The sequence below is a fragment of the Nerophis ophidion genome, linkage group LG08 (genome assembly GCF_033978795.1).
Source record: "Nerophis ophidion isolate RoL-2023_Sa linkage group LG08, RoL_Noph_v1.0, whole genome shotgun sequence".
Lineage (NCBI taxonomy): Eukaryota > Metazoa > Chordata > Actinopteri > Syngnathiformes > Syngnathidae > Nerophis > Nerophis ophidion.
The window spans coordinates 1,830,021-1,845,022 of NC_084618.1; the positions used below are offsets into that span (position 1 = coordinate 1,830,021).

A 15,002-nucleotide genomic window follows, 5' to 3' on the forward strand; every position below is an offset into this window, starting at 1 on the left:
TTTGACGTCTCCATTATTAATTGAACAAATTGCAAAAGATTCAGCAACACAGATGTCCAGAATACTTTGTAATTGTGCGATTAAAGCAGACTACTTATAGCTGGGATCGGGCTGGAAAAAAATTGCCGCTACGATCCGAGACGTCACGCGCACGCATCACAGGATACTTCGCACAAAATTTAAAATTGCAATTTGTTAAACTAAAAAGGCCGTATTGGCATGTGTTGCAATATTAAGATTTCCTCATCGTACGTAACTCCACATGCGTTCATTCATAGTTTTGATGCCTTCAGTGACAATCTACCATGTAAATAGTCATGAAAATAAAGAAAAGGTATTGAATGAGGAGAAGGTGTGTGGCCTGTACTGTACGTCCAGCACACTGTGACATCACACTGTGTCCACTCCAAATGCAGGAATCCTAACAAGACTATCCAACATGTACAAGTCAATAAATGGTGGTACTAATAATAAGTCCATTTGAACAACTCACTTGATGCTGCTCATCCACTCTTCCTTCTCCTCCACGGTGGGCGCGGAGATTCTGTAAAAAGTGTGGTTGCCCTCCACCACGCGGCCATCCGCCTCCGTCTTGCAGGCCTTGATCACCTGATCTCTGTGGTCCGGGATGAAGAGCTCGAAGCAGTTCTTCGGGAGGAGGAGGAGGAGGAGAGCGGGTCACCCAAAATGAGTTGTCGTGGAAAATGTGGCGAGTGGCGGAGGGTTTTACCGGTTTCTTTGAGTCATCCACTTCTCTGATGCTCAGATTTTCCAGCGGGATGATCCCTCTGGGTTCTTTGTCCTGAACGAGAGAGAGAGAGAGAACACGTTTGCACAACTTGTTACAAACTCATTTGTATCGTGAACTGCCCTCAACGAGCCACTTCTAACTGACCAAACCATGGGAATGTATCATGGCCAAATTAATATTACTATTTGATTATTACCACACACTCACGGGACACTTGATTTGCAATCATGATAAAGTGCAGATATTGTGGAAATCATTTCAAAAAGGATTTTAAATGACAAAAAAAATGCTTGGGATAGCTTTGTGGATTTAATATATTGATTTAATAAAAACTGCAGTTGCATGCGATCAACATCATTTGTGACAAAATGTAAACTTTAGCCCTTTATATGGAGTGTCAATTGGACAAATTAAATAAATATATCTTGAAATACTTGTGTCAATGATATTATTAATAATATACATGAATGTGTTATTAAATGTGATAAATTTAATGTAAAATAATGTTAATATTTTATGATTTTTCCATCCATTAATTAATGAATTAAAAATTTCGCAATGCAGTTGTTGATTTCTTTATCCAAACTACGTTTATTACCGTATTTTTCAGACTGTAAGGCGCACCTGGAATCCTTACGTTTTCTCAAAACTCGACAGTGCGCCTTATAACCCGGTGTGCCTAATGTACGAAATCATTCTGGTCGTGCTTACCGACTTCGAAAATATTTTATTTGGTACATGGGGAAAAGATAAGTGTGACCAGTAGATGGCAGTCGCACATAAGAGATATGTGTAGACTGCAATATGATTGCAGTCGCACATGAGAGATACGCATAGACTGCAATATGATGGCAGTCGCACATAACAGATACACATGGACTGCAATATGATGGCAGTCGCACATAAGAGATATGCATGGACTGCAATGTGATGGCAGTCACACATAAGAGATCCGCATAGACTGCAATACGATGGCAGTCGCACATAACAGATACGTGTAGACTGCAATATGATGGCAGTCACACAAGAGATAAGCGTAGACTGCAATATGATGGCAGTCACACATAAAAGATACATGTAGACTGCAATATGATGGCAGTCACACATAAGAGATACATGTAGACTGCAAAATGTTGGCAGTCACACATAACAGATACATGTAGATTGCAATATGATGGCAGTCACACATAACAGATACATGTAGACTGCGATATGATGGCAGTCACACAACCGATACGTGTAGACTGCAATATGATGGCAGTCGCACACAACAGATACGTGTAGACTGCAATATGATGGCAGTCACACATAAAAGATACGTGTAGACTGCAATATGACTCAAGTAAACAACACCAACGTTTTATATGTTCTTTTGAAAACAGAACATTACACACGGCGCTCAAAAATATATCAAAATGTATTAGTATGACTTTGGTAAGCTTGATGGATTGTAGTGTGCTTCAACATACGAGTATTATTATGGTATGTGTGTATAAGGTAAGACATATCTGGTGTTTTGTTTCGCACTATTATGCAAAACTAACTTTTCTTACCTTTTGGTACCTGCTGATCTGTACTTGGGGTCTGCATAAGTCCTGAAAATTTGTACGAGTCCTTCTTTTTAGTCCGTACTGATTACGTAGTCGATAAAAGCTTCTTCTTTATCTTTTCGTTATGGGACATTCATCCTCTGCTGTTGCCATTTCTAACAAAGTAATGTGAAGTTCTTACTTATATCTGTCAGTAACCCGCCATGAAAGCACTAAAACATACTGGTGTAGTGAGTTTAGATTATTCACCCTAGGAACTTTAGTTATAAGAGCATTGCGATCGGACAGTTTTTCACGGGACACATTTCCGGCATTGTTGTTGCACTAGTGAGCCACGGATGAGGAGAAGCTGCTCAGTTATTGATTGAAGTAAAGTCTGAATTTCATTGAAACAGTTAGCTCCATCTTTTGACACTTCTCCCACTCCCGTCCTTGCACGCTACACCGCTACAACAAAGATGACGGGGAGAAGACGCTGCCGAAGGTGAGCCACGTAAATAAGTCCGCCCACAAAACAGCGCATCCTGAGGTGACTTGAAGATGATGTGTAAAACATCATCTATGCAACATTTTGACCAAAGAACCACAATTACATGTTATGTAGACTACAAGGAAGTATTTTACATTTAGAAAATAATAATATGACCCCTTTAATGCGCCTTATAATCCGGTGCGCGTTGACACACATTTCCAGGTTTTTGGAAGGCCCACATAAAATGGTGTAAAAGCTGATATATTAAGCTGCTCAGACTACTCACGGTTGTAAACTCAAAGTAGTAAAGGCAGTTATCTGTGAGAATAAACCAGCGCCTCTTCCAGGTCTTCACTCGACCACCTGTGGACAAACGTCAGGTCAGCACGGATGGTGATGATGATGATGATGATGGTGATTAGCTGTTAAAACAGGTCTACAAAGACAGAGAGAAAAGCTGCAGGGTTCAGAGGTCATGTGCAGGAGTCCAGCCAAAGTGTTAGTTAGCTCAAGGGTGTCCAAAGTGGCACATTCTAAAAGTACTATTTAAAAAAGTGGAAGTGAAAAAAAGCAGACAGGTGAAAGGTAACAAGAAAAAGTTGCAATGTTGACACTTATAACACAACACTGCCATGCAGACTGTTTTACCTTAAAACTGTCATTATTCAAAAAATCATTAAAATAAGTGTTATTGACCTATTTAAGGCTCCAGTTATTTCACATCAATTATTCCATTTTGAAACATTTAAATATATTTAGCATATTTTGTGTGTTTGCCATATAAAAAATGAGTTTTTCTTTCACAAAAAAGGGCATAAAACAGAACAAATAAATATAACAAAGTCATTAACAGATCTGAAGTTGATCTAGAGACCTAAGTGTTGAAAGTAAAAAAAATAAAAAAAATAAGTGTGACTTTTTTTACACTTTTTGGAGTGGGGCTCTTTTGGATTACCAATACTTTTAGTAGGATTTTTTTGGACTGTCATTACTCCCAAAAAAATAAATTAAAATCAATGTTATGAATTATTGAACTATATAAGGCTCCAATTACTACACATGAAATATTCCATTTTGAATCATTAAAAAAAATATTGCATATTTTGTGTGTTTGTCATATACAAAACAAGGGTTGTTGTTTTTTTTTTGGACAAAAAGGGCATAGAACATAAAAAAAAACCTCCAAATGAAAATAATAAAAACTCATAATCAACAGATCTGAAGTTGATCTAGAGACCCAAGTGTTCAAAGTAAAAAAAATAAGTCTGACTTATTTTTTACACTTTTAGGAGTGGGGCTCTTTTGGGTTCCCAATAATTTTAGTAAGATTTTCTTTTTGACTGTTATTCCTCAAAAAATAATAAACTAAAATCAATGTTATGAAATATTGAACTATTTAAGGCTCCAACTTACTGCACATGAAATATAAGATTTTGAAACAAATAAATATTGAATATTTTTAGGTTTTCCATAAAAAAACAGGGTTGTTTTTTTTTTTTGACAAAAAAGGGCAGAAAACAAAACAAATAAAATTAATTAAAAAGTCATAATCAACAGATCTCAAGTTGATTTAGGGACCCAGGTGTTGAAAGTAAAAAATAAATAAATGTGACTTATTTTTTACACTTTTAGGAGTGGGGCTCTTTTGGATTCCCAATAATTTTAGTAGGATTTTTTTTTGACTGTCATTCCTCAAAAAAGAATAAATTAAAATCAATGTTATAAAATATTGAACTATTTAAGGCTCCAATTAATGCACATGAAATATTACATTTTGAATCATAAAAAAAAAAGTTGCATTTTTTGTGTGTTTGCCATATACAAAACGAGGGGGGGGGGGTTGACAAAAAGGGCATAAAACAAAACAAAAAACTTCAAATGAAAATAATAAAAATTCATAATTAACAGATCTGAAGTTGATCTAGAGACCCAAGTGTTGAAAGTAAAAAAAAAAAGTGTGCCTTGTTTTTTACACTTTTAGGAGTGAGGCTCTTTTGGATTCCCAATAATTTTAGTAGGATTTTTTTTTTTTACTTCCATTCCTCAAAAAATAACTAAGTTAAAATCAATGTTATGAATTATTGAACTATTTAAGACTCCAATTAATGCACATAAAATATTTCATTTCGAAACAAATATATATTGAATATTTGTATGTTTGCCATATAAAAACAAGGTTTTCTTTGACAAAAAAAGGACATAAAACAAAACAAATGAAATTAATAATAAAAGTCAAAATCAGCATATCTGACGTTGATCTAGAGACGCAAGTTTTGAAAGTATAAAAAGAAATAAGTGTGACTGACTTATGTTTTACACTTTTAGGAGGGGCTCTTTTGGATTCCCAATTATTTTTGTAGGATTTTTTTTCGACTGTCATTCCGCCAAAAATACCAATAAATGAAATCAATCTTATTCATTATTTTACTATTTAAGGCTCCAATTAATGCACATGAAATATTACATTTTGAATCATTAAAAAAAAATTGCATATTTTGTGTGTTTGCCATATACAAAACGAGGGTTGTTGGGGTTTTTTTTTGACAAAAAGGGCATAGAATATAAAAAAAACAACCTCCAAATGAAAATAATAAAAACTCAATCAACAGATCTGAAGTTGATCTAGAGACCCAAGTGTTGAAAGTAAAAAAAAAAAAGTGTGACGTATTTTTTACTTTTAGGAGTGGGGCTCTTTTGGGTTCCCAATACTTTTAGTAGGATTTATTTTGACTGTCATTCCTCAAAAAACAACTATAAATTAAAATCAATGTTATGAATTATTTTACCATTTAAGGCTCCAATTAATGCACATGAAATATTACATTTTGAATCATTAAAAAAAAATTGCATATTTTGTGTGTTTGCCATATACAAAACAAGGTTTCTTTTGACAAAAATGGCATAAAACAAAAAAAAAATCCAAATGAAAATAATAAAAACTCAATTAACAGATCTGTAGTTGCTCTAGAGACCCAAGTGTTGATAGTAAATAAAATAATTACGTGTGACTTATTTTTTACACTTTGAGCGTTTTTTTTTTATCCTCATTCCTCAAAAAATAACAGTAAATTAAAATCAATGTTATGAATTATTCAATTATTTAGGCTCCAATTACTGCACAACAAATATTCCACTTTGTTTTTATATGGCAAAAACCGAAAATGTGCAATGTGTAAAAATTCACACCTTTTTTTTTTTAAACAAATTATAATATTTTTAGAATTTTTCTGACTGAGACCCTTCCAGGTCCCTGGAACCAAACATTACAGGAGCCCTAAAGGTTAAAAAAAATCTAAATATTAAATTGGTTTTAAAAATGTAAAATATCAAACTGGTCGCTGCAGTTTTTTGATTTATTATTATTATTTTTTTTATTTTTAAGGGTGCGTACCTAAAATGTAAAATTTTTGGACACCCCTGTGTGAGAGAAAAAGCGTAGAGCGGAATGGTTTAGTGCGCACGTGGAATGAGAGATCAATGCTAACGTGCACACAGCAGGTGACAGGAAGCAGAGCGGCGCGTTAGAGCTGGTGGTACGTACCTCCTGGTCTCATAAACAGGACACATAAGGAAAAAAAGAGAACAGTCAAGTCTTGCAATACTGACATTTCCATCATGGACCAACCAGTTTTGCCACTACGGGGCACCTGCCAAACGACGGGGTTTCAAACACGCATACCCAGTTTGAGCAGCCAGCCCTCCCGGTCAGGATTGAAGAAGGTGTGCGTTAGGTCGTTGCCGTCGTCCTCGGGGATCTTGAAGGGTTCATTCTTGATGCTTTCAAACAGGTTCTGCAAAGTCAAACCACCTCAGAGGCATGGCTGCACAACTTTGAGAAAATCATCATTGCAATGATCCTCTCTAAAATCGCAATGTTTCTATTTTATACGTATATATTAGGGGTGTAACGGTAAGTGTATTTGTATTGAACCGTTTCGGTACGGGGGTGTATCGAACAAGTTTGTAAACCAAAGTCTTAGCAAGCTGGTCTGCTTTCTGCCTCTGTCTGAGCAGTGAGCACCCAGCATTGTCCCGCCCACACAACCATCTGATTGGTTACATACAAAGCCAATCAGCAGTGCGTATTCAGAGCGATGTAACAGCCAATCAGCAGTGCGTATTCAGAAAGCATAGAGTCAGTGCTCCGGTGTCGAGATGAGCAGATCTGTGTTTAGCAGGTGAGCAGCGGACATCGTACACTCCCCAAATTATAAAAAACACTTCCCAGTCACAACTATTACAAATATCACTATGAGCCCGCTGACCTTCTAGAAACTTAAACTGCAGCTCAGCTCGCTCAGTTGAGGTGAAGGCTAATTAGATTTTAGCATTACGTTAGCTCATTTTGCTGTGTGTGTGTATAATAAAAGTCAACTATAGGCTTCCCAAATGCTGTAATAAATTAAGCATGATGAGTTGACTTGAAACTGTTTAATGTTGCACTTTTTATATGTAGAAGAAAGGTTTTGTCATTTTATTTAATCTGTGCAACAACTTGAGGCAGTTTAATGTGGATTAAAGTGGGTAGAATTATTATAATGTTCCCAATGTTAAAAGGATAAAGCCATTGTTTACAAATTTGGTAAATAAATAACCCAAAAATGTATATTTTGTTGTTTTCTTACTGTGCCGAAAATGAACCGAAGCGTGACCTCTAAACCGAGGTACGTACCGAACCCAAATTTTTGTGTACCGTTACACTCCTAGTATAGATGCATAAGAGTGCAAAAATAACTAGTGAAGGAAGACATGTTACTTTTTGACTGTCAATCACCATTCTTGTCTCAGCGTACCACACATCACAACAATATGCAATAATCTACTTTCACAAATATTTGGCTTTAAGCAGAAAGGCTCAAATCTTTTGTCTACATTGTGCGCTTAAACATAAAAAAATAACCAATAAAAACAATACAGGGAGTTAGGGCTGTTCTCCCCGTGACTGCGTGGGTTCCCTCCGGGTACTCCGGCTTCCTCCCACCTCCAAAGACATGCACCTGGGGATAGGCCCCTCCCACTTCCAAAGACATGCACCTGGGGATAGGTTGATTGGCAACACTAAACTGGCCCTTGTGTGTGAATGTGAGTGTGAATGTTGTCTATCTGTGTTGGCCCTGTGATGAGGTGGCGACTTGTCCAGGGTGTAACCCGCCTTCCGCCAGAATGCAGCTGAGATAGGCTCCAGCGACCCCCGCGCCACCCCAAAAGAGACAAGCGGTAGGAAATGGATGGACGGATTAATAAAGTATTTCTGATTCGGATCTGATTAGATGCCTTTTTACCTGCACCCTGCCACCCGCTGTCGCCTGCATATTGTGATCACGACAAAGCAATAAGCTACCTGCTGCCACCTACTGATATGGAAGAGTATTACACGGTTACTCTGCCAAGCTCTAGACAGCACAGACACTCAACAACATTACTTTATTTGCGGATTAGAATTACTGGTTATCAAAATATATATTTTTTACCCAATTAGGTGAAAATACATAATGACCCACGGCACACCAGACTCTATCTTATGGCACACCAGTGTGCTGCGGCAGGGTGGTTGAAAAACACTGATTTAGAGTACTGACTGCTTGCTTTTTCCTGAAAACACTTTTGATTGGCCAGGAGGCAAACAACAACTTTGATTGGCCAACATATCTGTCACTAAAATGCGGGTGATGGCGGGGGGAAAAAAAACCCAACTCTTGTATTTTGCGGTGAGGTCATAACACTAAAATAAAACGTCAATATGGATTTATCGTCCAGCCCTACTTGGAAGCGTACAGCTGCCAATTCAGGGACATCTCTCTCACCCGCAGAAGCTCCTCTGGCAGGTCTCCTCCGTCGTTAATCCCTCGGTTCATCGCTGTAAATCTCTGGACGGAGGGTTTGTCCTTCACGTTTGGGTTGTGCAGGCTGGTGTTCAGCATGATGACGGCGAAGGAGAGCACGTAACACGTGTCTGTGGAAACGCAAACAGCCGCCTTTAAACATGCTTGCTCACGGGACAGCCGGGTGCTGAGAACTCTCGCCTGTGCTCTGGAACACGCCGGGGTTACAGCGGCAGTATCGCTGGGCGAACGCCTCCATCATGCGGTCGATCTTCTGCGCTTCGCCCGGCAGCCGGAAGCTCCAGAGGAACTGCCGCAAAGCCTGGACCAGGTTCAAGTCTGTGAACTCGTGCAGCTGCAGGAAGGCGTGCAGCACCTCGATGTTGAAGTCGTCTCTGCAACATCCGACGAGGGAGACAAAATAAGATGCATTAAGCAATCAATATAGATCAGGGGTGTCCGAAAAGTGGCTCGGAGGCTGCACATTCTAAAAATACTATTTAAAAAAAATAAAAAGTGGAATAAAAGGGCAAACAAGTGAAATGTAACAAGAAAAAGTTGAATGAATGTTGACTCTAATAAGACAAATTCCACCATGCAGGCTGTTTTGTTCTTTAAAGCTGTCATTCCTCAAAAAGGAATGAATTAGTGGCCTAGTGGTTAGAGTGTCCGCCCTGAGATTGGTATGTTGTGAGTTCATACCAAACACTATAAAAATGGGAGCCATTACCTCCCTGCTTGGCACTCAGCATCAAGGGTTGGAATTGGGGGTTAAATCGCCAAAAAATGATTCCCGGGCGCAGCCACCGCTGCTGCCCACTGCTCCCCTCACGTCCCAGGGAGTGAACAAGGGGATGGGTCAAACGCGGAGGACAAATTTCACCACACCTAGTGTGTGTGTGACAATGATTAGTACTTTAACTTTAAAAATAATATTGACTCCAAACCAACTTTATAAATTATTGACCGATTCAAGGCTTCAATGACTTCACTTCAAATGACTGCATGGCTGAGTACAGAGGAGACATATGAGTAAACACTATCACAGGAGCCATCTGCACCAGGAGGTCATCAGACCATTTTTCAAACAATGTTTTGTCCTGTCCAGCTTCAGGCAAATCATATAGTTGATGTAGATGCCCAAATCGGCTGTACAAATGTACTTTACAAAAGAGAAGTCTGTAATAATTCTCTTGTTGTCTTATTTGTACTTGACTTTATTAAATGTATCTATATTATCATTTGGTGCTGCCGGGCCAGAACAGGAGGGGATAGAAAGAGAAAAAAAAGGAAGACGGGGGGGAAATTGTGGAGACAAGACGGAACAAAAACATCAACAGCCAACACAACAATAACAACAACAACAATAGAGCAACATCAGAAAATGTGATATGTACAAATATGACGGTAAAAGTGATAGCAAAGGAGCAGTTAATGAAATAAATAATAAAGAAATGACAATGAGCATTGTTACACTACAAATGCAGCAATACAAATACCAAAAGAAATAGCAATATTGATAATGAATAATAACAATAGTTTACCTCTATTATCAACAATACTGTTGTTCAAATGCAACAATACATATACGTAATGATAACTAGAGACACAAAAGAAAGCAGAAAAATGGAGGGGAAGAAAGAGAAGCATGCTATATTAACCTTTTAGATTGTTATAGTAACAATAGGATAAGCTTTGTCAATGTGCCGTGTGTTACCCAGTTTACCCTAGGGTAACAACGCGAGGTCATCAGACCATGGCCACCAGGACGCTGGCACAAAAGTGCCCCCACGAGCAAGGCCAATAACCCCTGAGGCAGATGAAAGTAAAAAATAATAAAACTTGTAAAATAGTAAGAACCATGAGTAGAGATAAAGAATAAAATACAAGTAAAACTAATGAAGATTAATAGAAATAAATAAAGTATTACTAAATAAAATATTGCATAACTAATAAGATTGATTGATTGAAATTTTTATTAGTAGATTGCACATTACAGTACATAGTCCGTACAATTGACCACTAAATGCTAACACGCTAATACGTTATTTCAACTTGTTTAAGTCGGGGTCCAGGTTAATGAATTCATTCAATAATTCCAAAGATGTGCAAAGTCCCAAAAAAAGTGCAGTTCCCCTTCAAGTATTAAAAGTAAAAAGATCATTTTTTAACACTTTCACTTTTGGAACCCCAAGAATTTTAGAGTGATTTTATTTTCAAAAAACGTTCAAAAATAATTAAAAGCCAAAATTACTCTTATGAATTATTGATTTATCAAAGCTCGTATTTCTTCACATCAAATATTCACTTCTGAATTTTTTTTGGGGGGGGGGAGAAACATTGCTTATTCTGTCAAAACAGGGTTTTCTTTGACAAGGAGCAAAGACCAAGCATTTGGTTTTCACTTAATATCAACAGCTAGACTGGAAGTTAATCTCAGGATTTAAGTGTTGAATGTTTAACACTAATTACAATATACATCCATCCATCCATCCATTTTTCTACTGCTTATTATACAGTACATGCCAAAAGTTATGTACTTAACCAAAAAGGTGAAATAACTGAAAACAGGTTTTATATTCTATCCATCCATCCATTTTCTACCGCTTGACCCTTTTGGAGTCGGAGCTTATCTAGTGCTGTAGCTTATCTCAGCTGCATTCGGGCGGAAGGCGGGGTACACCTAGGACAAGTCACCACCTCATCACAGGGCCAACACAGATAGACAGACAACATTCACACTCACATATTCTACTTTCTTCAAAATAGCCACCCTTTGCTCCGATTACACTCTTGGCATTCTCTCGATGAGCTTCAAGAGGTAGTCACTTGAAATGGTTTTCACTTCACAGGTGTGCTTGAAGCTCATGGAGAGAATGCCAAGAGTGTGCAAAGCAGTAATCACAGCAAAGGGAGCTATTTTGGAAAAAAAAAAAAAGAATATAAAACGTTTTCAGTAATTTCACCTTTTTTTGTTAAGTATAACTCCACATCATAGTTTTGCTGCCTTCAGTGACAATCTACAACATGGGTGTCAAACTCAGGCCCCCGGGCCAAATTTAGCCCGCCGTGTAATTTCATTTGGCCCTTGAGGCAGTGTCAAATTAACATTAGAGCTGGCCCGCCGGTATTATACAGCGCATTCATCGCTAATACTCATACTTCCCAACCCTCCCAATTTTCCCGGGAGACGCCCGTTTTTTCAGTGCCCCTCTCGAAAATCTCCCGGGCAACCATTCTCCCGATTTCCACCCAGATAACAATAATGGGGGCGTGCCTTAAAGGCACTGCCTTTAGCGTCCTCTACAACCAGTCATCACTTCCGCTTTTCCTCCTTACAAACAGCGTGCCGGCCGAGTCACGTAATATATGCGGCTTTTCACACACACAAGTGAATGCAAGGCATACTTGGTCAACAGCCATACAGGTCACACTGGAGGGTGGCCGTATGAACAACTTTAACACCGTTACAAATATGCGCCACACTGTGAACCCACACCAAACAAGAATGACAAACACATTTCGGAAGAACATCCTGACTGTAACACAACATAAACACAACAAAACAAATACCCAGAAACCCCTTGCAGCACTAACTCTTCCGGGACGCTACAAAATACACCACCCGCTACCAACAAAACAACAATTTTATTTTCAAATGTATTAGCCTGTGGAAAAAGTTAATGTTGATATTTACCTCAGAAGGCTGCAAATAGAAAAGAGGCATTAATTTTTTCATTTAAATTTTCTTTAATATGCCATTGATATTTTTTCGTTTGTTTTTTGAAAGTTGATTTTGCACTATTTAGTTATATACGCGTTGCTTGTTCCATTTTCAGTGTTAAAGCAAATCATTGTAGCAAACTGAGCAATAATTAACGTTTTATTCATGCACTTTCTTGTGCTACTTCAAGGCTTGAATGTTTGATTCATTCACTATTATTTTATTTTAAAATTTATTATTAGCCTGTTGAAAAAGTTTATTTTGATCTTTATGTCAGACGGCTGCAAATAGAAAAGAGGCATTCAATTTTTACTATAATTTTATTTGATATGCCATTGATATTTTTCAATTATTATTGTTATTATTTGAAACTTGATTTTGCATGTCACTATACAGTTATATAAGCCTTGCTTGTTCAATGTTCAATGCAAAACTTGTTTGGGTCCCTATTAAAAGGTTAATTTGTTCAACCTTGGCCCGCGGTTTCGTTCAGTTTCAAATTTTGGCCCACTCTGTATTTGAGTTTGACACCCCTGATCTACAATGTAAATAGTCATGAAAATAAAGAAAATGCATTGAATGAAAAGGTGTGTCCAAACCGTTGGCCTGTAATGTATGCCTTTTTTTCAACATTTTTTTAAGACTGAGACCCTTCTGGGTCCCCTGGACCAAACTTTTAACAAATATTCTAAATATTGTACTTATTTTCAAAATGGAACATTTTCAAATGGCCCACGCGTGCTTAGATTTTTCAGCGCGTGAGCCTCAATGGAAAAAGTTTGGACACCCCTGATTTAGATGAAGTGGTGAGCGGGATTGAGGCAGATTAAAGGATGATCTTCTAATCTCATGCATGAGGAAAAAACTGCATTGATCAGAATCAGATCAGATTATCAGCACAACGCTGACCTCTCCCCCAGGTAGTCGCCGATGGCCGTCTTGTTCAGGCCCTCGCCCTTGTAGAGGAACCGTGCGATGTCTTCGCTGGTGTTTTTAAGCAGGGAGCTGTCAATCAGGAATTGGATCCCCTGCAGACAACAAGCAGCAATAATAGGTACATTGGTATTTAACATTTGCATTAAATAGGCATATTGAATCAGTACTTGCAGCACCTTTTTGGGGTCCATATTGAACTTCTTTCGGCCCATAGCCATCTGTTTGTTCCTCTGCATGGTTTTCCTGTACACACCAGATAAACATATGGAGGATTGTGTTTTCTGGCAGGAATATCTACCAGTTATGGGTCAAACTGTACTGACATTAATAAAACACAAGGAGTAATATGTGTCACTTTAAGGACAAACAGATGACTGATACAGCCGCTGTGTGTTTAGCAGGAAGAACTTCTTTTGGATCATCAGTGACAGCTTGTACTGAAAAGTCATTTTTCAGCGCTATCATCGATTGAAATGGAACGAAGCGGAGGCAACAATTCCAAAGTGTGAGATCTAATTTATCTAATAAGGGATTTCAAGGCCTACTGAAATGAGATGTTCTTATTTAAACGGGGATAGCAGGTCCATTCTATGTGTCATACTTCATCATTTTGTGATATTGCCATATTTTTGCTGAAAGGATTTAGTAGAGAACATCCACGATAAAGTTCGCAACTTTTAGTCGCTAATAAAAAAGCCTTGCCTGTACCGGAAGTCGCAGACGATGACGTCACCCGTTGAGGGCTCCTCACATCTTCACATTGTTTTTAATGGGAGCCTCCAACAAAAAGAGCTATTCGGACCGAGAAAACGACAATTTCCCCATTAATTTGAGTGAGGATGAAAGATTTGTGTTTGAGGATATTGATAGCGATGGACTAGAAAAAAATAAAATAAAAATCAAGTTAAAAAAAACGCGATGGCATTGGGACGGATTCAGATGTTTTTAGACACATTTACTAGGATAATTCTCGGAAATCCTTTATCTTTCTATTGTGTTGCCAGTGTTTTAGTGAGTTTAATAGTACCTGATAGTCGGAGGAGTTTGTCCACGGGTGTCTTGAGGACAGTGTCTGATAGAAGTCGACAGAAGTTGTATGGACGGCACAAGCTCAGCTGATCTCCGGTTAGTGGCGACTTTTTACCACAATTTTCTCACCGAAAACTGTTGGTTGACATTTGGTCGGGATCCATGTTTGCTTGACCGCTCTGATCCATAGGAAAGCTTCACCTCCGGAAATTTTAAACAAGGAATCACTGTGTGTTTGTGTGGCTAAAGGCTAAAGCTTCCCAACTCCATCTTTCTACTTTGACGTCTCCATTATTAATTGAACAAATTGCAAAAGATTCAGCAACACAGATGTCCAGAATACTGTGTAATTATGCCGTTAAAGCAGATGACTTTTAGCTGTGTGTGTGTGCAGCGCTAATATTTCCTAACAGTCCGTGACGTCACGCGTACATGTCATATTTACGCGACGTTTTCAACAAGAAACTCCCGGGAATTTTAAAATTGCAATTTAGTAAACTAAAAAGGCCGTATTGGCATGTGTTGCAATGTTAAGATTTCATCATTGATATATAAACATTGCCGGCAGTAAGTCGAACACATTTCCAGTGAGGGTTGGACTCCGCCAAGGCTGTCCTTTGTCACTGATTCTGTTCATAACTTTTATGGACAGAATTTCTAGGCGCAGTCAAGGCGTTGAGGGGATCCGGTTTGGTGACCGCAGGATTAGGTCTCTGCT

The 15,002-nt window shown here is 38.2% G+C and overlaps 1 protein-coding gene across 3 annotated transcripts in view; it reads right to left on the reverse strand.

The window, feature by feature from the left end:
- The window catches only part of cyth1b (cytohesin 1b), a 56,012-nt gene that overhangs the window by 7,052 nt on the left and 33,958 nt on the right, over window positions 1-15,002 (reverse strand). For all 3 annotated transcript variants that reach the window (XM_061907451.1, XM_061907452.1, XM_061907453.1), the window contains exons 4-11: window positions 13,432-13,498; window positions 13,229-13,347; window positions 8,797-8,990; window positions 8,578-8,726; window positions 6,452-6,564; window positions 3,060-3,138; window positions 731-802; window positions 494-648 (exon numbers count right to left, since the gene is read on the reverse strand). In XM_061907451.1, coding sequence (XP_061763435.1) covers window positions 494-648; window positions 731-802; window positions 3,060-3,138; window positions 6,452-6,564; window positions 8,578-8,726; window positions 8,797-8,990; window positions 13,229-13,347; window positions 13,432-13,498 — 948 coding nt within the window. The remainder of the gene's footprint in view (window positions 1-493; window positions 649-730; window positions 803-3,059; window positions 3,139-6,451; window positions 6,565-8,577; window positions 8,727-8,796; window positions 8,991-13,228; window positions 13,348-13,431; window positions 13,499-15,002) is intronic.